Source organism: Ciconia boyciana, chromosome 6, assembly GCF_034638445.1.
Source record: "Ciconia boyciana chromosome 6, ASM3463844v1, whole genome shotgun sequence".
Classification (NCBI taxonomy): Eukaryota; Metazoa; Chordata; class Aves; order Ciconiiformes; family Ciconiidae; genus Ciconia; species Ciconia boyciana.
In genome coordinates this window covers 21,924,631-21,949,428 of record NC_132939.1, presented here as the reverse complement: position 1 = coordinate 21,949,428, position 24,798 = coordinate 21,924,631, and the positions used below count along the sequence as shown (strand labels likewise).

Genomic DNA, 24,798 nt, shown 5'->3' with positions numbered 1-24,798 from the left:
CAAATGTGGTACAGGGCTCCATGGCAGAGAGATCTGATAGTGGGGGCTTTTATCACATTACCTACGCCCAGAGCTTCTGTACATCATGGTATTATTACAGTGGCAAACTTAAACTAGATTTTAAGGTTGAGATTTGTAAAAGTAATTATACTTTGACTTGTTTTTTATATTTCCTGATCAATTAAAAAATGTGTTCATGCTTTTCTCCAAATTAAGCTAGTCACATTGTTCTGCTTGCCCTCCTAAGTGTGAATAGTGGCTAAGTCAAGAATAAAACCATGTTCTACAGCTTCTGTAGACTTTCAAGAAACCAGTGTACTGTTAGAGATTTTACAAGCTTCTGACTTGCTGTAGTATTTTACCGGGTTTTGAACATGGCCGTTGATGATGATGATGTTGTTAACAAGATCTGTTAAGCAGACATTATGGGGCTATAGACTAGATTAACCTGTTTTCAAAAAGCATTTCTATTGAAAGAACAATAAGAAGGATCACAGGACTGCTCTTTGCCACACAGAAACTAGGAGAACAAGTATAGTGTATTTTGGCTGGTTTGTCAAGCTGGAAGTTGTTTGGGGGTTTTTTGTTTGTGTTTTTTTTAATTAATTTCTTCATGTTTCTGATACAGCTTTCAGTAGTTCCTGAAGTTGGAATGAGTTTAAATTGCGGTATCAAGGAAGCCTAGCTATTGCAATGCTGCTCATTCATGAGAAACTGGCTTGCTCTAGCAGATTATAAAGTCAGTATTTAGAATCCTGAAAAGGTGTGGTTTGGCAACAAAATAGGTTTTTGGCTGCAGGAATTTCTTACACTTTTTTCCTTTTGTTTTTGCTAATGCTACATTAACTGCTCCCTTCTTACTATTTCTTCATTCCTTTAATTTCCTTCCTTCAGTTGTCTGCCTTTCCAAATAACCATGCTTACATTTACCTTAATCTTTTCTTATATCCTTACAAAAACTGTGTTTTGGTTTGCTGAAGTAGCCCAGAGAGTCAGTACATCAGGCTTTCTCTGTGTGTGTTGTTTTTTTTGGTTTTGGGGTTTTTTTTAAGTGTTCTGTAGAATATAGCCCTGTAGCACTACTGGGGAGAAGACTATCAGGCAGCTTAACAGCAGTGGTGTCCTGGTTTCAGCTGGGATAGAGTTAATTTTCTTTCTAGTAGCTGATATAGTGCTGTGTTTTGGATTTAGGATGAGAATAATGTTGATAACATGCTGATGTTTTAGTTGTTGCTAAGTAATGCTTACACTGGTCAAGGACTTTTCAGCTTCCCATGCTCTGCCAGGTGCACAAGAAGCAGGGAGAGGGCACAGCCAAGATAGTTGATCCAAACTGGCCAAAGGGCTATTCCATACCATATGATGTCATGCTCAGTATAGAAACTGGGGGGAGTTGGCTGGGGAGCAGCAATCGCTGCTCAGGGACTGGCTGGGCATTGGTCGGTGGGTGGTGAGCGGTTGCATCCCTTGTTTTTTTGTTTTTCCCTGGGTTTTGTTCCCCTCTCTCTCTCTCGTTATTTTCCTTTTCATTATTATAATTATATAATTATAATTATAATTATTATTATTATTATTATATTTAAATTATTAAACTGTTCTTATCTCAACCCATGGGTTGTCTTACTTGTGCTTTTCCAGTTCTCTCCCCCATCCCACCAGGAGGGTGAGTGAGCAGCAGTGTGGTGCTTAGTTGCTGACTGGGGTTAAAACATGACAAGCGGCAGCAAAGAGCTTGAAGATTGTGATCCTTTGAGTTAGGAAAGAGAGGAAGGAGGGTTGCAGCAGGATAGTCTGTATTTAAATATTTAACATCAGACTGAAACTTGGGACAGTTAATGCTGCTAATGTTGAAATAGGCATGAGCTCTGCTCATGATATGGGTGTTCAGAATCATATCTTTTCTGTAGAGTCAGATGACTTTGCCTTTGGGCAAGTTTTCGTAATACAAGGCTTGTATGCTCCATATTTATATACTGTATTTGTTTACATCTGCAGAGTGATCCCATGAAACAGGATGTTTAGGTATACAACTGAACTATTTCATTCCTTTCTACTTAAGCACTGAAGCTATACAGCTTCCTAGGCAGCTATACAGCTGCCTAGGACCAGACCTTGATAGGAGATCTTCGAACAAGTATTCTATTTCAAAATACTAAAGCTGGGAAATATTACAGACATATATTCAGAAAATGTTAAATCCATGCACTTCAGATGAGACTAGAACTGTTTCCTTAAGTGGACTCAGTCTTCAGAAATGGTACACTAAATGTGGAAGCTTAATTTTTGCTTGAGGAGAAATTGCAACTGATTTTAAAAACTGCACAGTAAGAATTGCGTAATTATGTATAAGATAATTTAGGAATGGAAGGAAAAAGAAAAAGTTTAGGACTTGTTTTTCTGGTCTTTCTTCCCCTAGGTGGCTGATGATGGTTATGGTGTTTCTTATATTATCTTGGGGGAAAATTCCATCCATTTCCATGTCTCCAGCAAAATATCTTGTTCTGAGACGGTAAGGGTCAGTCCTTTCCTATGGTTTAATAAATCTGTTCTGATATCTTCTTATAAAACTGTTCTACTCATTGTCTAAAAAAATTTAGTGGGACTTGCAACATACTGTTATGTGTGTTTTCCTTTCTCAACATGTACTGTTTGTCTCCACTTCTATAGATTTTTCTATAGATTTTATGAACCAAGGAAACCATATTCTATTTCACTTACCCTTTCAAGCATAAAGAAAGCATGTGGCCCAAGGTTGTCTTTACACATGTTTAGTTCCCTGGAACTTGAGTAAAAGGACTCATATCTGTCCCATAAACAGTAAGATGGGTGTCTCCTGGTTTTTGTTTTTACAGTTTTGCTTTGATTTGTCTCTGGCTGCAGTTGTAAAGACAGTAAAATGTATGCTCCCTATTCTTTAAATCTTCTTGGTTTAAATAACACTGAAGGAAGGTGGCCCATAAGTTGTAATCTGTGCTTGAGAAAGATAATTAATAAAAAATTTATTAGAATAACACCCATTATTAGAATAACACCCATATTTATTAGAATAACACCCATAATGTAGTAAATGTCATCTATTCAATATCCTGCTGTTGTGGAGGCCTGCTTTGAGTAAGCTTCAATTCATCCTTTCCCTTTAGATTTTTATGACTTTAATAAATATGCTGAGTTTGTTCAGGATTACATAGCTGAACTAGTTTTCCTCTTTTGACCTTAACTTGTCCGAGAGATCTTGGTGCCTTTGGTTAATCATTCAAGATTAGGAAACACACCTTTTTTTTTTTTTTTTTTCAGAGTTCAAATTGTTCTTCAGATGCCGGTTAGCTTGTACTTTAAATTTCCCTGTATTTTTTACTTATTAGTCAAGTCAAAGGTCCATACAGAAAAGGCAGTGTTTCATGTGTATGGCCTTGGTATTAGTAGGGTCTTTGTAGTAGGTCCTGTAATGTAGCTAATAATTTATATTTGTAATCTTAATTTCTTCCTTGTACCATTCATCTGATACTTAGAATAAACAGAACAAGTTCATAGTTTGTTTCCACTTAGATAATTGTGATTTTAATTTTCAACTCTCTGTGTAATTTTTCAATGGCAAACAATTCAGGATTCTGATAGGAACTCAAATACAAAATGTTTTTCTGCTCTTTCAGTACTCCTAGGTCATTAGTCATACACTTTCTGAACATTCTTTTGTTTTCTGAAAATTAGCTTTTGCAAAATCTTGTATAAAAAAAAAATGCTGAAACCCAGCTTTTTTAAAGTAACAAAGCTATAGATGCATCTGACTTCAAAAGATGATCTCAGTTCTGTCTGTAGGAAAGTAAATGCATAATGAAGAACTCATTAGTCAGTAATAGCAAACCTGGGTTAATTTATAGCATTAAAATTTTTGTGGTTTAAATTCCCCATTTTATGGTAAAATACATGCCCTAATTCTGTAAGCTCCAAAATCACAAAATGTTAAAAGGTTTCTTCTTTTGCCAGAAGATAACTGTTGATTGACAGTAAAAGTCTTGGGTTTTGTTTTTTGTTTGTTTGTTTTTAAAGGATTCTCATCGTTTTGGAAAAAACATCCAAAAAGCAATGGTTGACATCATGGGTTTATTTAACCTTAGTAAAAACTGTACCAAGTGATTTGCCTTATTGGTGCCAAGCAATCTCCTGTTGTTGGGATGAGAACTCTTCTGAACAGTGAATGAGAGCAAGGTTTGTCAAACAGTAGCTGGCAAAGAAACTGAGTCAACATCTTCTTGATCACCTATGAAAACCTTAGCAGTGTATCAAATATTTCTTTTTTTTTTTTTTTCCCAGTAGTTTGGAAGAGTTTATTTCCACAAAGGATGACTTTTGAAGTCTTGTATGTTTCTAGGGATGATGTAGAGTGTCATTGCATGAAGTAATGTATATTCTAACTCCTGCAGTTTTCTCTTAATTTTTATACACTTGCTCTTTTTTTACTTAAAATTAGTCTACTTGTATTCCAGAATCAAAGGGATAAAACACACAGTCTTAAACTCAAATACTACAAAAAGTTCAATTTGCTATGTATTAATAGCAGAATGTTCTTCAATGGATCTGCTCCTTTATGTCAATGAATGACAAAACTTGTGGCTGTTTACCTTCACTGGGTTTTTTTGTTTTGTTTTTTTAAAGGTAACTTCTGTAAAACATAAAAAAAAAAAAATCCCTGATATAACCCACCATAACATACCAAGTTGTAGAAATTCTTTGGTTTTGGGGAAAAAAAACATTGGGTAGTGCTACATTGCATAGTAAAACGTGTCACCTAATTAGCAGCTATCACATTTTTCTTATTACTCACAAGCATGTTTGCCCCATCATTGATTTTATTTCTGTATAAATAAATGGACCTGTGTGCTTGTTCATGCGAGTGCCTTAGAAAAAGAAAGATCCTAAACCCAGGAAAAAAGCTTATGCTGGAAGTTGGGATTTGGTTTTACATTGTCTTAGTGGTAAAGGAGGTGAAGTAGTAGTAATGCAGATCTAGTTTTCAAATTATGTTAGGTTGATGTGGCATAAGTAGACTTGAATATGTTGCCATATGGTGCAGTTAGGTTTAAAGATCTAACGAAATGCTCCCATCTTAAATGGAAAAGATCATTTGCCTATGAAATGCAGGAGTAACTTTATTTGAAAGCTACAGATACTTGTGTTTATTTTGGTGAATGGTATTGGTGGTCATTTGATATAAGAGTTTCTGGGTCCCAGGGAATGTCAATTTAGTTAAATGCAACCTGTTGGATAGTCTACGAAGCAAGGCTGCCTGTAGAGGCTGATCAATTGCAGTTTGCCTGCTTTCAGCCTGGAAGGACCACTACTACGTTGCCAACCATCTGCATGAGAAGGGTAAACTATTAAAGCCATGGAAAATCGCTCCAGAATGGGAAAATCCTGGCCTTCTCAAACCCCTCCTGGGAGACACTCTTGGTCAAGCAGTTTCGGAAGGATACAAGGAGGCAGGGGAAAGCTGTTTCACTCAAAAAGGAGCATAATGTTTTTCCAAGTGCAGAAATAAAATGGCTACTACAAAATGGAGTAACTTTGTGGCGATGCTTCTCTTCCCCAGGCTTTATAGGTGTTGTTACTTTTTACATCCTGCAGTGCAGTAAAGTGTACCTGTTAGTGCAACATTTTGGGTTTTTGTTTGTTTTTAAATGTAAGGTACATGGCGTTTAGTAATACAGTGAATGCTGCTCCAGGGCTATGCTGATATTAAAAGGCCTTTGGGGTTGATATAAACCTTCTTAGACTTTGAATGTTTTCTGGCCAGTATTTCTAACTTTCTGTGCCTCTTCATGATTTGTTTTTTTTTTTTTACTCTGATCTAGCTATTGAAACACCTGTATATGTATGTTTGAGGTGGGAAACCTCAAAGATCCCAGATGCATATTTAAGCAAATGCACGCTTACATAAATGTAGGAACCCTCACAGGAATTGGCCAGACACTCATTATTTGATTAGGTATAATGTGTGGTAAAGGACACTTTAAAATAAGCCTTACTGTGGCTGGCAGGCCTGGCATTTATCAAATTACTGCAACAATTTTATAGTGATCTATTATTTTGGAGCAGCAGAAGTAATGCACTGTTTTGGTTTTTTTTCTTGACCACTGCCCAGTCTGTGCTTAAATTAACATTAGAACATATTAGCTTGTAGGATTTTCTTTAAAAAAAAAAAAATTTAGATTTGACTCTCAGGTTTTAAATGTTTCAAGTCTAATTGTAGTTAGTGCAGTTATCAATGCAATTTTACATTCTTGGAGAGTAAGTATAATTGGCACAGAAAGCTGTTTTTTATTGTAAATGTTTTAAAAATTTTGTGGTGTTAAATGTATCTTTTTTAAATTTGGGATAGATCATAATTCCTAAACAGGTAAGATTTTATTTCATTTTCTTTAAAATGTCAACAGCATGTAAATAAAATACGCTTTTTGGATGTAAATCTTAGAAATCCACAGTGAATGTAGGTTATTAATAAATAATTTAAATCTTGATGTTCAATATTGTGTACATACAGTAAAACTGCTTGCTTTTTTGCTCAAAAGGTGTAGGAATGTAATTGAAACTACTTAGATTTGAATGAACCTTCTAGTATAGTGTACTTTATTATAAGTAGAATGTTCATATTCCAGAAAATATTAATTTGTTACTAAAACCTTGAATCACTTATTCTCAATTAGTGATTTAAGAGCTCAAAGTTAGGGCTCAGTAGGTGGTAAAAGTCAGGTTAGATGATAATAAATTGATCTGTTTATTAAATAGTAGTGTGGAATTGGTGGAATACCTCAAATGTGCATTTTCCAAATTTATTTCAGCTATTTCATGCCAGAAATTAGGAGAGCATTAAGTGCATTTAGAGGCTACTGTTGTCCCGGATTAACGCCATTCCAAACTAAATATTCTTTTAAGGGTTGGGGTTTTTGAGGGACTAAGGAAGTATGTGCCTGACCTTGAAAATCATGGTTCTAATTCAGCCTTTGTACCAATTGTTTTCTTGTATAAAATATATTAATTTAAGCTAGGGATTTTTTTATCTGTTCAATTACTCTACATCTATGGTTAGTTATTTATATCCAACACTTTGTCTCTATTTTCTACACTCTTCTGTGACTTCAAAAAATAAAATAAAATTTCACAATTACCACTACTTAATACAATGTTTAGTATCTTTTGTATCTTCTTCCGAGATCCCTTGCTGCTGTTTCTGGACTTGTGAAATCATTGCTATTAAATCCAGTTAGGAATGGTAGTAGCAGGCTATTCAGTTTATTTTAGTGGTGATTTATACATGTCTTGCTAGTTAATAGGGAATGTGTTAATGAACAATTTTTCTTTTTCAGGTTCAGTAGAAAGAAGAAACAACATAGGTCTTACTTTAGATGAGGTTTTTTTCATCAGATCCAAATAACTGCTGGAATGTTTCTGTGAAACAGTCCATCTGCAAGCTAGTGGATAGCACTGGTTTGATCTTTTCAGTGAATAATCCATAGAATATGAATGGAAAGCAGTGGAGAACTAATTCAGGCACAGAAAGTTAACATTCTTAAAATGTTATTTGCTTTGTCTGAAGTTTCCCAGTACCTGAAAACTCCTTTGAAATTGCATTAAAACTGGGGACTACTTTGAGACAGTTGAAGAGGATTTTTTTTTTTTACCCTTTAAAGGTTCATGTGCTGGTTTTTTAATTGCTGTTTAATTAAGGAAAAAAAAAACCAACAAACACCAAACAACAAAACCCCACCAAATAGTTTTGTGTGATAGACCATTTTCACAGTCATTTAGCTTGCTGCTTTTCTGGATGTTGCAGCCTTCGCTATATGAAAGAACACAGTGATTTCAATTTCACACTTCATCTCTTAGATAGATACTCTTAGTTCCTGGTTGTATTTCAAACATCTCCTACCACGGGTGGATACTGAAGTTGTAAATTGATCGATCTGAACAGAAATGCTGTATGGAAACTTTCTAGGCACAGAAAATACTGATTTATTTTTTAGGGTTTTTTCCCCTCTGTGAAAGGGAGAAGAAAGGCAGCTTGACATTTTTTGTGTGTGTGTTTTTAGTTGCTGTGTTTTTTTAATACACAAAATTTCTAAAAATGAAGACAATATATAAAATGAAAAGTTCAGGTTCAATTTCTGCTTTCAAGGAAACCATCTTTTATCTTAAATAACCATAGGTAGTGGCCTGGTAGGGTTGGAGTGTTTTCTAAACTCTGAAATCTTTATGGCACCAGGGTGACAATTCCAAGAATTACATAGTGAGTTGTAGAAAGGGCTCTAAGAGCAGAAGCTGGAAGCCAGCTATTTCACAGAATCACAGAATGGTTGAGGTTGGAAGGGACCGCTGGAGGTCATCTGGTCCAACCAGATGATTGCCCAGGACCGTGTCCAGATGGCTTTTTAATATCTCCAAGGATGGAGAGTCTACAACCTCCCTGGGCAACGTGTGCCTGTGCTCGGTCACCCACACAGTGAAAAAGTGTTTGCTGATGTTCAGGGGGAAACTCCTGTTTCAGTTTGCGCCTATTGCCTCTTGTCCTGTTACTGGGTGCCACAGAAGAGAGCCTGGCTCCATCTTCTTTGCACCCTCCCTTCCACTTTATATCTCTAGGCTAAATGGTTCCAGCTCTCTCAGCCTTTCCTTGTAGGAGAGGACAATTCCCTTAATCATCTTCATGGCCCTTTGTTGGACCCTCACAAGTATGTCCATGTCTCCCTCGTATTGGGGAGCCCGGAACTGGACACAGTACTGCAGGTGTGGCCTTACCAGTGCTGAGTAGCACTCTTCTACATGGATTATAACAAATAACCTCTTACTCAGTACTAGGGTCCTGGTTAATCTTTGATTCCTTGTAATGCGAGATAATTTCCAAGGGAAATTATGCTTTAAATACAAAACAAACAAAAAAATCCCTCAAAACACCCAATCTAATTCACAGGCGCTGTGTACGGGTGCTGCTGCCTCTGCGGAGTGCGAGACTCGCCTGCGCTGGCGGGGGTGGGGGGAGGGGGCGGCGGGGCAGGCCAGGCTGGAGGCGGTGCTCTGGCGCATGCCCAGCCTCCGTTAACGGTCTGGCGCGTGGTCGTCACTCCCCACTCACTGAAGGGCGGCGCCAGTGATGAGGGAAGGTGAATTGCCTGAGGGAAGGGGAAGAGACATGCCCTCTGCTGAGGTCACGGAGTGGAGGTGGGGCCTGTCCCTTTCCTTTCTGCCCTGGAAACCAGCGTGGTGGTGAGGGGGGAGGGCAGCCGGAGCTTCTGGGCAGGGCTGATCTCCCTACCATCCCCTACCCCATGGATGTCCCAGAGCTGGTGGCGGTTGACGCATATGGGTCAGAGACACTTGAGGCTTCAGAGGGCTGCCATATCCAAGTCCAGTCAGGGGGACATGGGTAGCTAAACCCTCCCCATCTTGCCTTAGTCGAAATCCAGAAATAGTAGTGATGACAGTGCAGGTGCATCTTGGCCTATGCTTTTTAACGGTGGCCTTTTGATACTCTGGGTAGAGGTGCTTTGGCTTGTGTTGTCTGTAACTGGTGATAGTGACATGGGGAGTACAGATAAGGTTTGGTCTTAATGTGCTACTTACTGACACAAACTTAAAACAGTGTAATTATAGCTGCCTAAGTGTACTACGTCAAATTTGATTTTTTTTTTACTACTGATGCTAAGTAGCAAAATTCTGATTTAAGTTTGAATGCTGTTAACGTGGTTAAAAGTTACAAAGAATATGTTCTTATGGTAAAAGCAGCTTGTTTGTGTTGACATGGCAGCCTGTATTTTCTGAAAGCTAGATTCAAAACTCCAACAACCTCTTCCAGCATTATGTTTTTAAATTTCACAGTTACATGTTAATTGGGTTAATCTTCAGTATTATATATACATGTTGTTTGGTTAAGACTATTTCATTCACTTCTAGATAGAAAAACTATTCAGAAGAATACTGAAATAGAAAATTTAATTATCTTCAATGGAAAAAATAAATATGAACCAGTTGAGAGTCTGTCCATGACTATGGAGAATCAGATATTGCTTGATATAAGATCAGTAATAGACAGTGGAATTGTACCTGAAATATTTAGTCAAGATAGTCCTGTTAGTTCTGAAAACTTTAATCTGGAAACTGCAGTAATTAATAATCCCATTGAAGAAGGATTGCTGTCTAGTCAAGACAATCATTTATGTACTGTAAATGTGGGAGAGACTTTGTTAGATCACTTCAAGTATCCACTCACCATTGAAAATCAAAATACAATAGTAAAAGTTGAAGTACATCCGTATGGAAACAACAGCTGTGATGATGAAGATCTTGAAAAATACAAGGAATTAAGTCTTCCAGAGGAAGCTGAACATATGCATTATCTGCCTTCAAATGGTATCCAGTTCCTTTCTTCTGTAGCGATGCAGCATAAAAATTGCAGTGTTCCAACGTCAACCATTTTCTCTCCAGAAGGAAGAGTCAATCAAAATGTCAGAATGATACCAGTAAGATTAAGCAAAATAAGATTTTTTTATATATTCATGCTTATTTGTGACTTAAATGAGGGGAATTGCCACATTAAAACTTATATGGGAGCCACATAATGTTTAAAGTTATGTTATAAATTTTATACTAAAACTTAGTAGTAAATACAGAAATAAATTTCTGTTTTATATTGCCAGAAATAGCATGCGATGTGAACATATGGTTCTGGCTGCTGTCCTTTTTTGTCCATGTTATGAGCCATATTTTTAAATGGCTGGGGAGTTATTTTGCTCATTAAAAAAATCTTAACCATGTCACAAATATGCCCACTTTAGTTTTATATGTTACCGTCTGTATTAGCAACTATTAGATAATTGTACAAAGTACAGATAGGATATTAACCTTTGTTCTTTAGTTCCACAGGTGACACACTTGACATCTTAAAATTTATAGTCCAAATGAGTTAAAAAGTAATTTATTTGCAGTAGTAAACCATAGCCTGTATTGTTAAATATTCATGGGGAATGTAGTTTTGTAAGAAAGGGGGGTTCCCCATTGCTTACCACGTTTGGCAGTTTTTCTGTATAGTTTGAAGTTACATTTTCTATGTTGGATCAATTACTATCTAGAAATGTACACAGCATAAAACTTTTTGTGATGCTCACAGGACCAAATCCATCTGCTTAATGCAGGCTATTCATATGTAGAATGCTTATGTGTCCTTGCATCTTTGTTTATGGCTGTACAATATCATCTGAAGACACCTCCAAATTTTAAGTTTGCACTGTGGCTGCTTCTAGAGGGGCACTGGGGTTTCCTCTGAGAAGCTATCTTGAAATAATTAAGCATACCAGCTGACTTTTTTTTCCATGTAAATATTTTGACAGAGTGCTGTTCTCAGATTCAAAAATCAAAAGCATTTAAAAAACCCCAAAACTCACAAAAATCACTTGGTTGAAAATGAGGTCTGATTTTTCCCTTGCAGTATCCCACCAAAGTGCCAGGCTGAAGCCAGGTCGCAGCTGCGGGCCTGTCTGTGTAGGAAACCTATCACAGAAGTCATTGCTGACACTACCCAGCCCAATGTGTTTCCCAGCGGCATTTCATCCTGAGATGCTTGAGGTCTACTGTGACAGTTACCTTACATGTTTTGATTTTCCTTCTGATTTCAGGTTATGGTTATAGTTTAAAAGTATCTCTGGCTTGGAAGGTTGTTTACACACATGCTCGATATTATGAGTAGTTCTTTAATAATTGAGACCTTCAATCTTTTGAACTTTTAATAAGATTCAAAAGACTGGTGAAGCCTGTAGAAAATAAAGATGTGATTAAGGCATAACAGTTGCTTTCTTCAAAGTCGAGTTGAAGATAATGAAAATTTGTTAGTCTCTGTACAAGGAGCTAAAAATAAGACTTAGAAAAAATCTTTCTGACCAGCTCTCTTCCTAGTATCCTTACAGTTTATCACACTAAATCTGCGTGTTTCCTTAATCTGCCATTTTTCTTGAAGGTATTAGAACAAAATTCTAATCAGGTTGTAAATAATTTTATTGAAATAAAGCCAGCTGATTGGTTGTTTCTACGCTGCTTGCTTACCCTCCTAAACTGCTGTCTATATTAAGAGGAAGCACAGCACACACAGGTAGAGACCAAATTGGCTAGTTCAAACAATCTCAATTCTAATTTGAAACTAGAAAATAGTTGGTTTCTGTCTTTGTCCCATTTTCTGTTCATTTGGTTTGGTTTTGAAAACAGAAATGTAGGTATTAAGTATGATGCTGTTATAGTTGTAAATGCGTTAGATCTGAACCATAACTATATGTCGAGCCGAAAAAGCAGAAATAATATTCAAGGTATATAATGGTATCCGGTAATGCTGAATAGGCCGCAGCATTTATGTGCTTAATTATGTCATGAAAATGTAAATAACTTCCAATTTTCAAGGTCACTTTAAGTCAGTTTTTTGTTTATTCATTTGGCTTTTTAAAAATGAGTCATTTAATGCATAAAATAGTTATAAATAAAACATTGTTTTCTTCAGGTGTTCAGATCATTCATACCTCCAGTTGCAGGTGAGAATAAATGTATTTGTCATGATCAATTTAAAGGAATCCAAAACAGTACTATGCAGTTACAAAACTTGACCTATTGCTTAAATGGTAAGTGATTGAGAGCTTGCTTTTTTTTTTTTTTTTTTGTCTCCTCTTGTAAGCATAGGGAAGGATTTAAATAGCTAAATAAATTAATTTCTGGATTTGGCAAATTGCAGTATGAGCCTTTTCTCATAATGTTAATATAACTAAGAATATTTGAAGGGAGAATGGACCACTGTTTGTTCGTGTATGTTCATGTTGCTTCAACCATGTAGTTCAGTCTTACTTTTGATTTTCCCTTCCTCTCGTACCACCTCACCATTCCTTCAGGGGACTGTGAAGAAGATATTCTTTCTTGCAGCACAATTTTTATTTTTATTGAGTTGAACAGTGTTTTTATTTCACTTTGAAGTTTGACCACCAGTTATGAAAGTTAGGTGGTTTGCACTGACACTGCTCATGATAGTAAGCTCGTGAGCAGTTGTTTGATGTGTTCTGCCCATAACCTGTTCACAATCCTGCTCAGGGTTAAACTGACTGCTAGATTTGAGCTTACAAGGTGGTTTATCCTGAAGCTAAATGAATTTTACCAAATGGGCACGATAAACCTTTTAAAGACATCAAAAAGACCTGGACTGAAGTCTGTTTTTTCCAGCAAGTCGGTTACAAAAGAATATTAAATATTTCTTTCACAAGAATGTAATGCTGTAGTGACATCAAAATCTCTTTTACTGATGCTGTAAAGGAGTTCTTGGTATAAAACACTGATCTTTTTGTAAACAAAACGTGCTTTATTTTATGTACTAGAATCTTCCAGTGATATCTGTGGCTTACCTCAGACTAGTGCTTCTGTCTATGATGAAATAGTAAGTATGCATGTAAGATTTTTATTATTATTGGAAGAATCTGTCCAAGTGTTGAATGTCTAAAGTGGGATTTATTTAAGTGCTAGAGGGTAAAAGGTTCTTTCAAACACTGTCCTATCTGATCTATTCACAAAAGAGAGGGAAAGAAAAATGTTGCTCTGTAGATTTCCTATACTGCTACATTGTGGAGGAAGGAAGGATAGCATCTGGATTTTTCACGTGTTTCCGTTCCTATTGGCTCAAGTCTAGTTGGCTCCTGTCTGCCACTTGCACATTCTGGTTCCAGTTCAGGCCAGCTGGGGAGGGGGCTTCTAAGGCCACTTGAACACAAAGTGCCTAGTGGGACTCCACCAAATACCCTCGGGAAGCTGATTAGTATTTGAGCCTGTATCACATATGCAGTGTGTATAAAGGAACAGAGCTGAGGATGAAAATCGGGCTTTCATATTAGCATTCCGTCCTATGGAGAGATATTCTTTGCAACTTAATTATTCTCTTAAAATGCTTGAATTTTTCAAATATAGTTTCTGAGATATGTGCAAGACAAACTATAGGAATTCAGGTATTTCATGAAAAGGAGATTTCTGAAAATTACTGGAATTTTGTAGCCAGGTTTTTCAAGGTTGTCCATTTGGTGTTATAAAGTGTGTACTGAGAGGGGCAAGGCTTAATCTGGAAGTGTGACTTTTGTGAAGATGACACTGTAATAATGTAATGGATCGGCAAGATAGGTGATAAATTGGTTTTCAACAAATGCAGGTGGCACCACATCTGTGATGGTATGCCATGACACACAGTAGTTGATCACCATAAAAAAAGTTCATTTTGGAACAATCTGATTTATAGGTATAACTGAATTTGCAGTCCAGTCTCAGATGATTACTTCTTACTTAGACTAAATCCCAATGTTCCTCAGTAAAGTTATATAATTCAAGATTAATTCTTGTTTTGCATAATTTGCTGTGACTGTTGCCTAACTTCTGCAAGGCAGTTTAGAGATCGGTTGATGCTTTGTGATGTTGGAGACACTGAACATCATTGTTATTGTGAAGTATATTACTGTTCATTGTTATTCTTCAGGAATATTTTTACTTGAAATATAAGCAAAAATCATTCTGCCATTGACAAGTAAATTAACTATTCTTGGTATTACATTTGAATACAATCCTTGCTTTAAAATATATGATTTATGCAGATAATTTTTTTAATTTATTGTATTTGCTGGAATTTAAAGTAGATTTTAAAGCATGCCTGTTAAGATTTAAAACTTTATATTTCAGGCTGAGGTAAGAGAGGCAGTTAGTAATGTTATCGAGAATCACCAAGACAGAGCAATTTTTCAGAGTTCAAATGTTGACGAGTCTGGTTGCAAGTTATTAGCATTGCACAGTGTAGCGGAGGAATCCAGATGTTCAGACAGAAATGATTCCAATCCTGTGGTAATTATATCCTGTAATTGATAGCAAAATTATATGCTAGAGAAAATTAACTTACTTATTTGTACCATACTAGCATCAAGAAGTCCCACTTAGTAAGTGGTGTATCAAGAATAATAAGACAATCCCTTCCTTGGACTCACAGTCTAAATTTTATCTAGTTATAGTGTGTATATATATATAACTAGATATACTTTATATATATAACATATCCTTTTCTATTTAACAGCTGGAAAAAAAAAACCAATGTGAAGATTACTTAATCCAAAGGAAAAGTCTTGATTTAAAATCACAGCTAAATAAATTAAATGAAACATGAACAATTACAATGGCATGTTCTGGTTAGGGAACTGAATCTGAAGCCAGCACACTAGTAAATAGCTAGAATATGCTCTACAAAGCCCTATGGAGCAATTTAGAGAACCAGGAATCCATATTACCTAGATTGAGGAGCTACAGTGTTAGATCTCAATAGCTGCTTCCAAAAATAAATTAAAATTAAGGGTCAAAAAGCAAACATCTTAATGCATAATGATCCATTTGTTTGAGAGATTCCAGTCTGTGATTATGAAGCTTTATAAAAGACAGGTGGTACCTGGTATACCACAGGTATGGAAACCTTTATATCTATATGCTTAGAATTACAGTTTCTTAGATGAAAGCTAATCATTAGTTATTCATTCCAGGTTATCTGCCAGTTGGAAGGAGGTACTCAAATACTCTGTAAAAACAGTTGTGGCACACAAGAACTAAAACCACTTCATCTAATTCCTGAGTATCATGTCCAACATAATTATCTTCAATCAGGTACAATAAAAGTGAAAATTATCTCTAGCCTGTCAGATAGTATATAATCGATTGTTAATGTGCAACTGCATGTGTTTATGTTCTTAAGCAGCAACAGTGGGAGACGAGCCAAAGCTGATGTAGCTATCACAAGTTATTATTTTACTTTATTTTATAACTGAAAACTTGCTAGGCGCTTAAGTGTAATAAGAATGATGTAATGGATATGTTGAATTTATTGAAAGTTTTTAATATACAGATTACTTTCCATATAAAGCACATTTAACATAAGCACCTGCATACATTTGCATTTACCTTAGCTTGCCACCAAGTGTCACTGTTTCTCTATAAATGAAGAGCAGCACTGAGGGCTATGGGTATACTTTAGCCTTGGGATTCTGAATCTCTCACTAATATTTACATAATTATGTGAACTTGAAATGCCATCAGTTTTTAAAGAACGTGATTTCTGAGGTCCTAAAGTTAATGCTATTTAGATGGAGTAACACGTTTTCATCTGAGCAGCAACAAAGTATTTGAGTGTAGTTTAGTTTTAATTTAAATATTTCTTTACCTAAACATAGCTTCCTCAAAAGCATTATTAACAAGGTTTATTTCATTATTTATTATTATAATTTTATTACAGTGGTGCATTTTGATGGCAATGTGAAAACAAAGCCTTTTAGTATTAGGTACCATACAAGCACAGATATTGCTCTCAATATCAATAGGTGCTGAGTGTGAGCATCTCAGCAGATGCCTCAGGTATGGAGCCTGTTTACTTATATTTGTCAGAAGCTATCGGAAGAGTAAACCAGGCACATTCAAGTTAAAGGTCATGTTCCTTTATAAAATTCAAACTCTCATTCATTTGCTGTAATTTTAGGGAAGAAAAAGCTGAGGAGGAGTGTGCTGGCATATGTTTTTTAGTTTTATTTGCTTGAGCTTCCTTCTGTTTTACTCATCTTCACAGGAAGCAAAAGAATTAGGTCCAGAAATTATATCTAAAAGTTTCTAGGGACTAATCTCTTCAACTTTTGAATTAAGCTGTCTTTTGGCTTCCATTATTTTTTTCTTTCTTTAGATGGGAAGGAAGTAAGTACAGGTATAAGATTCATCTTGTAATCTTGCTATGACTAATGTTTGCTTTTTTCTGCATAGGCCAGGATGCTCATGTACTTACATGCAGTTCTTCACCAGGACTTACCCAAAGACTTACTCTTATGGCTATGGGTTTTTTAGTAATTTTTTTCATAAGTTAAACATCTCTGTTCCAGATTCTCTCCCAGAACTTTGGAAATTTGTAAAATAAGAAGTCAGGATAAATATATTTAATTGTTTCTGATATTTTTCTTATTTTATCAAAATATTTTAAGTCTATGGCATTTGAATTTAAATGTACTTGATGTCATAGAGTAAAAACATCCTATTCTCCTATCTGACAAATTGGTGATGGGTTCTTCTGTCAGGGGTATTTTTATGTGGTCAAGTTTTTATTCTTGTTTTTTTTCAATGAGAAAAACATTTCTGGAGAGAAAACTTCTAGGTCCTTCATTGACACTATTTATTTTAGAGTAAGTTTGGATTCAAAACTAAATTGTAGGAGAAAGTGCTAACAGAGGACAGACAGCCTCAGGTAATTTTTTTTATTAACAAAAGAAGTTGAAGATACCAGTTTGCCTGTATGCTTAATTAAAAAAATATTTATGCATAAATGAAACTTTATACACTGTGAGTAGTTCTGCTGTCTTCAGGCAATTGTCTTCTTTTCAGATGTGGACAACCCTGTAACAGCTGTACTGGCGCAGTTTTTGCCTGTTCCAGGTGAACTGGTTCTGAATGAACAAGAGGTAAAGAAGCTTTATCCTTTAAACTTGTTAAGTAAAATACGTGCTCTTTTTCCTTTTCTTAAAATGGGTTGTTAAATCTCTGTTGGGAAGTAACAATTGTATGCATTTTCTAAAGGCAGTTTAGCTAGTTTGGAGAGATTAGTTCTGCACTCAATATACTTTCTGCATATAAAGGTTTCTGATTTCAACATTTTCTAGAAGTAATACCAGAATTAAAAATGCAGTTTTCCATAAGAAAAACACATTTATTCCAGTTTTGAAACCTAGAATTTGGTATTATATGGTTTATGTTATTTCTGAGAACCATTTTAAGTCTCTTTTGGGGTGAAGGAAAGCACTTTGACTTTTACCAGAAGAAGGGGAATATTTTCTTCCAGTAGTTTTTACACTCTTTTCTCTTGATTAGGATTTAAAAGTCATTAAGTCTTTATAATTTTTGTCGATTTTTTGTTGTTGTCGTTGATGAAAATTGAACAGAAGACTAAAAATCTTTGCAGATGTTTGGCTTCTCATGTGTTACTGCCAACAGAGCTGGTAGCAAAAATTACTGCAAATTTTTAATTGTTAACTTTTGATTTGTGTGAAGTGAATGTGATGTTGGTACAAACACAGCAAATGGTTTGTGGATAGCAGCCACTATTATAAAAGAGGGAAGAAAAAACCAAAGGGCCAGATCGAACAATGACCTAGGGAGTCTTTCATCTCTAAAAATGGTATACCTGAAAATTGGTGCCTAAACATTCTGGAGCAGTGATGTAGACAGGCTTGTAATTCTTCTCTATCTTTATCCCAAATTAGTTGTTTCCTGGATTTCTTCTCTTGCTTTAAATATATTAATTTTCCTCTTCTTTATGGTCCGCTAGATTAATCACCTATTAAAATAACAGTTGATTTACAATTATTCACTGTCCCTCCATTACCAGTAATATCAGTGTAATCCTAATTGTTTTTTCCCTTGTCTCTCTCCATAACCAGGCCCTTATTAATCATATGTCTGAAGAGACAACAGATCTACAGTGTGTTTTCTTGGCCTGTGAGCTGATTCTTTTTTTAAGATTTTGCTTAGTCTTCAACCAATTAGATGTGATGTTGCAGCTGAACATAATGTAAATCATCAAGTCACTAGCCAGTTTCAATTGACTACTGGAATTAAAAGCAACTGAACCTAGAATTATCAGTAAATTGAAAGTAGTGCACCAACAATGCAGCACTGAAAGCTCTTTTTGGTTCTTTGCATTGGGAGAAACAGGATTCCTGACATACTGAATGGTTTCCAAGAGGAGATGCATGCCGTTTTTGTGACTGTTTACTTCAGTAATCAGATTATCCCTAAAGCATTTTCTTTGTGTTACTTTTTCTCTCTTAACTTGCAAGAGTATTTTTTAAAAAGTTAACATGAACAGGATATATGCATTTTATCTTGAACAGTTTGAAAATGGACCCTTACAACCAGTAGCTAGCACTGCCACATTCCATCTAGAATCAAATCTGCATGGGCCAGTGAAAATTATCTCAGAGGGGTAAGATGCGTGAAACTTCTTACATCCATGATGACTTTTGACTTTTAAACTGACAATGACTCCTAGACATTTTCATGTTGCATAGCTACTTCTCTCTTGTAACAAAAATACAGTTCTGTAAGAATGCTTTGTGTAGTCATGATGCCAGTTGCTGGCGGTCAAGACTATGTAGCATGGTTTCAGGTTTTCTTAGGATCAGTGCAATAGTGCTGTCCATTTGCCTGAAAAACATTTAATTTTCTAAGTTAATTGATATGTTTCCAAATCTAATTAGCATGTGTTTAGCCTGTATGTCTAACACTAATGGAATTCTTTTAATAATATTTAATTGCAGATCATTTTTAAATAGGAGGCAGATGCAACCCCACTGTGAAAGGTGAGAGAGCTTTGCAGTTGCACAGCCATTACCAGGTTGTATGACTAAGGGCAGGCCTGTCCCAAGTAGTGACAGCTGGTGAATAGAGGGAGGTTACAGGTTGCTTATTCTCTTTTTCTCATGCACCCTGTGAGGCCACACTTGTTAAGTAGCACCAGTATTGGTGAAAAAAATATGATTGGTATTTATTGTTTCAAAACTGTAGAATAATTAGTTTTCATTGTAGTTGTATTTGTATATTTTTTTCTAATTTTTTTTTCCTTTTTCAACCTCTCTAGCTTACAGGGTTTTGGTTCAGGGGTTACAAAGTCTAAGAAACCATGTAACTGCACAAAATCTCAGTGTCTTAAATTGTAAGTAATAGTTTATCAACATTTAATAAATGCTAATAACAGTGTATAGATGAAAGGACAAACATACAAGAAAGGTGTGCTTTAAAATGAATAGTACATATGTGTCAAAAATTACTCATGTGATACTCAGTTAAAAAGATCCACAGTTGATGTAAACTAGTGTCACACAAGCTCAGAATTTGGTGCAGGGGTGTAGATGACTGCATATAATCCAAAGTATGAAAAATAAAAAGAGAAGCTAGAAGAATTGTTCAGAGCCTATCTGGAAAATCCTATGTAGAATGTAAATGCTGTATACTGAAATATAATTTCTCTGTCTTGCTGCTGCTCTCATACATAAATAATATGCACAGAGATGTATACATGATAATTAAAGTTTGATTCATTGATGGACTGGGTGTATTTTACAAAATGTAAAATTGAAAGAGAGAGATAAGCTCTTTGTCTAGGTTTGAATGTGATTAAATTACAGAGGAAGGAACATTTTTCATGAGTAGAAACTGAACATTCTGCCTAGAAGTAGAATTTAAATTTAAAAATTTACACTTAAACCAGTTAATCTTTTCATTTCTTATGTTATTTTACATGTTAATCATAGATATTGTGATTGCTTTGCCAATGGTGATTTTTGCAACAACTGCAACTGCAATAATTGTTACAACAATCAGCTTCATGAAACTGAGCGATTTAAAGCCATTAAGGTAAAAAAAAAAGAAAAAAAGTACCATACACATTGGTATCAGCTTCATGTATGAAAAATATAGCAGTATTGGTTTTTTCCACTAGTTACAGTATTTGAAATATATTATTTTTAACCTAAATAAAGCTAAGTGTTGCCTCTGTATTATTCTTACATAAAGAAATTTAGGGATTTTTTTCCTTCTTTTTATAGAACTTCTGATACTTTGGATTAAAACTAGTGATGTGTTAACTGAATGATAATTTTTATTCTTGGAAGGAAGTATTCAAACCCAAATTTAATTTCAGAAAATTTTTTCACTTGAAGGAAAACGTATTGTATCCCACAGTCAGATTAGTAGTTAAAGGAAAACAAATTATAACTATCCAAATTATTATTCTCATTGACAGATCTTCTGCAGTTGTCTGTGTTAGTCTTTCTGGTTGACCCATGCAGCAATACAAAGTTGGCTCTCCTGGCAGCGACACTGAACCCTGCACTAGTGAGAAGCAGGTTGCTTCTACATTTGGAGACTGATTTTATTAGTGGAATAAAGAATAATATGTGGGCTAATTTCTGTGTGTATATCAAACTGCACAATCTGGGCAATAATTTAATCTAATATGTATGTTATTTTTTGTAAGTTTTAAAGTGATAATGAAAAGTCTTATTCTACTGCTGATGCTTCAAGGATATATTAATCACTTTGTGCTACTTGTATGGAACTTTCCAGAACTCTTTTTCTATCATTCATATAATTTCGGGATTGTACAAGATGTTGATCTAATTAGAGTTAGAGCTTTGCGACATCCAACCAGTCAAAGCCACAGCAATTTTTGCTGTCAATATGCAACAACTAGTTTTCAAATCAGATGCTCGTCTGTAGTTCAGCTGATGGGGTTGTTGGTGTCTAAGCACTCCTTTCACTACTGTAGATGGCATCTTGTAGAGCATAATAAATCTTGTTTGTCACTGATGAAAGCATACCTGTGCCATCCATAAATATTGTACATAAAGAGCATATGATCTTTTTAACCTGCCTTTTAGTAGTCCATGGCATTGCAAGGTCTTGGGACCTAGTTAAAACCTGCTGTTCCAATCCAATGCTGATTTCAGTGAATGGTCTTTGTATTGGGCCATTAATAAAACAAGATATGTTTAAAACTTCTGAGATGTATGTTACTATGTATGCAAGGGTTCTTTCTTCACTGAGAACTTTTTATTTCTGGTGAAAGTAGTGTCAGCAGTGAAAGAAAACCAGCCCCAGAGAATAGTAGATGGGTCATTTAGGTTATTCCATAAAAACAATGTAAGTTGCTTCCCGTGGTAGAGCCAAGTCAGTATTGTGTTCTGGAATCTTTGAATTCCTGCTCTCACATGCTGTGGAAGACTCCTTTATCCATGGGCTTCATACCACCAATAATGAGAGTGGAAAGTAAGAACTTCTTTGTTAAACATCGGATCACGGTCATTCAGGTGTTTAAAAACATTTCTTTGAATTTCTCATAATCTAGGAATTTTTGTTTTAGGCCTGTCTTGATAGAAACCCAGAAGCTTTCTTACCAAAGATTGGGAAAAGGAAACTAGGAGAAATTAAACCTCACCGTAACAAAGGATGTAATTGCAAGCGTTCAGGATGTCTCAAGAATTACTGTGAGTGCTTTGAGGTGAGTCAGGTGAACCTTCCTCTCATCAGTTACTACCTTAACCTTGACTATATTCTGTGACTAGTAGTTGCTAAAAAGAATCACTTCTTTTCTTGCATTTTTCATCATAAAACCTTTTTAACAGAGGAGGCACGGTCTCTTTGTTGTCATGTCTTTAAAGAACTGAATCTGGCTGAAGTTGATCAGCTAAAATTTTCGGTATCAGGAGCTCTCAGCCAATGCCTCACTCCAGAAAAAAGAGGATTGGTTTTCTGCTAATCCTGGTAGTTTCTTTGCATCCGTGGTATTTTGTTATCTTGCAAAGTTATCCACAAGTTGAGGGGAGGAGTGATTTGTCCGTATACAGAACATCAGTCTCCATGGAGAATCCATGGAAAAAAACCTGTCTTGCTTCCTTACTCTATTGATACTGATGGTCTTGCTCCAGGAGCATCCAAGAGCAGCACATCTAGAATAAGTCCGTGGTGGTATAGCTCCAATGATTGCTCAACTGTATGTTTAATTTAAGATTTATACAATTTTTATTCTAATTATTCTATATTTGCCAGGCTAAAATTATGTGTTCCTGTATTTGCAAATGCATTGGTTGCAAAAATTATGAAGAAAGTCCAGATGAAAAAAAACAGTTGAATGTGCTAAACTACATGGAAATTGGACATAATGAAGGAAATAGCCCAGTTTTAACATCAACATTCAAAATGTTACCAAAATTGAAGAAAGACAGGTGAATATTTGGAAATAGCAATGCATAATCCATTGGTCTGACTTCATTAATTTTTCATGTAACCATTATCATAATTATCTAAGAAATAGTGACTAAAATGACAGATGGCTCATATACAAGGAATCACTCCACATAGCATTTGCCATCTTGTTTCTATAAATTAAAAAATATCTAAAAGAGAGGCTATAACTATCCTTTAAGAATATAGTATACAGAGTTCAGGGATACATGTATTAGTTCTGCTACCAAAACAGCAGTTATTTATATATTGATCACATATTTTATTCTCTCAACTTTTTTTCGCCCTTAGCTACTTTATGTTTTGCCTTCAGTTTCTCTGTTTGTAAGTTTTTTCTATGTTCAAGCATTCATTTCTAACAAAACCTTGACCAAAGAAGTACTAAGAAAATTATGTTATTAGTATGTTTGTGATGTTCAATTATAAGCATGTTTCTATCACTGCTTCTTTCCCATCTCTTCTTCCTTTGGTCCACCTCCTGTGAATTTTATTTGTGTTGGCAATTTGGATTGTAAAATATCCTAAGGCTGTACTATCCTGGTGTTATTATGCTTTCTGACATAGTTGTAGCCTAATCTCTATTTTTGGTTAGTTTATAGTCATTTGCCTAGTAAATAGAAACACCTCTTAATAACAATCAAAATTAATTAAACCACCTCTTAAATGATTTTAGGGAGCTTTACTCCAGGCTCTAAAATTTTCAGTTTGTGTACATCATTTTCTTTGCTTCTTTGCATCAACCATTACCTTGAAATTCTTAATTCAATTTTTAAAATACTTTCTGATGATCTATTTTTAAAGTATTTTAATAATTTCTGCTGTTGGTGGTATATTGATGGGGTAGATGCCAAGTTATGCCTTTGCTTGAATCGCGTAGTAGGACAAGTTACATGATTAATATAGTAGAATGAGTTATGATAATGACTGGTAGTTTCAAGAGTTTATTCAAAGCAAGGCTGCTAAGGTACTATACAGGGAATCCTTGAGGGGCTTGGTGCTGTTTTCTTTAACAGCAGTAGACTAAATTTACATTTAGTACCTCCTAGACCCTGACTAAGCCATTTTAACACATTTCCTTATACATGAGGCAGGATCTGACTATTGCATGCAGATGGAGGAAGAGGCTTCTTGTATTACCTTTCTCTGTCTGCACCTGTTGGGAAGCATTTGCATAGATTAATTATGTAGTGTGAACACTGTCTTCCATGGGATAAATTAGAAAAACTCAGAAGCAATCTGTTAGAAGCAGAATCTATTCAGTGTAGAACAGTGAAATTCCTACAAGGATGTATCTGACAGCAACAGTGCAGCTATTCTGATTCCGCTCTGTGCATGCCAACTCTTAACTGAGTTTTGCAGTTTGTCTTTTAAATTATTTTGTGTATTTAAAACGGAGATATTTCATACTAGTTTCTTTTCTCCTATCAGGCAACCAGCTGTGTGTATATCTTGGGAAGAAGTGAAAGCAGTATGTGCTTGTCTCCTGGTGCAAGCTGAAGAGGCAGAAAAAAGAGGTTACTCTGTCTGTCTAGCTGAGCGGATGATCATGGAGGAATTTGGGAGATGTTTATCCCAGATCTTATGCGCATAATTAAAATCTAAAGGACTGGAAGTTGAATAATATTAAATGTATTATAAAGCAAATAAGTATTAATATTGATATGTTGCCATGGGCTCCACAATTTTGCTACTTAGTGATCTTACTTTGATCTTTCATAGGAATAATTTCATTGACTTCATCTGAATTCTTTCTGAATTATGCTGGTGTAAGTGAAACCAGCACCACATCCAGCATTTTTCTGAGTAACTTAATGCTGTAGAAGGCTTATTGTATTTTCTACTAAAACAGATTTTCTCTGTAGTTAGGGCTTTCTGAGCCGATTCTTCAGTCTCTACCTAGACTCTTATTAAAAGTAAGTTTAACTTAAAATGACTTTATTG

The 24,798-nt window shown here is 35.5% G+C and overlaps 1 protein-coding gene across 1 annotated transcript in view; it reads left to right on the top strand.

Annotated features, from left to right (window-relative positions):
• LOC140652589 (carnitine O-palmitoyltransferase 1, liver isoform-like) overlaps positions 1 to 24,493 on the top strand; it is a 65,213-nt gene extending 40,720 nt beyond the window's left edge. The window contains 8 exon segments of the mRNA XM_072863524.1: positions 2,417 to 2,509; positions 18,948 to 19,039; positions 19,374 to 19,415; positions 19,694 to 19,768; positions 20,367 to 20,469; positions 21,977 to 22,114; positions 22,663 to 22,838; positions 24,286 to 24,493. Of these exon segments, the coding sequence (XP_072719625.1) occupies positions 2,417 to 2,509; positions 18,948 to 19,039; positions 19,374 to 19,415; positions 19,694 to 19,768; positions 20,367 to 20,469; positions 21,977 to 22,114; positions 22,663 to 22,838; positions 24,286 to 24,478 (912 nt within the window). The 3' untranslated portion in view covers positions 24,479 to 24,493.
• The last annotated feature ends 305 nt before the right edge of the window (positions 24,494 to 24,798 follow it).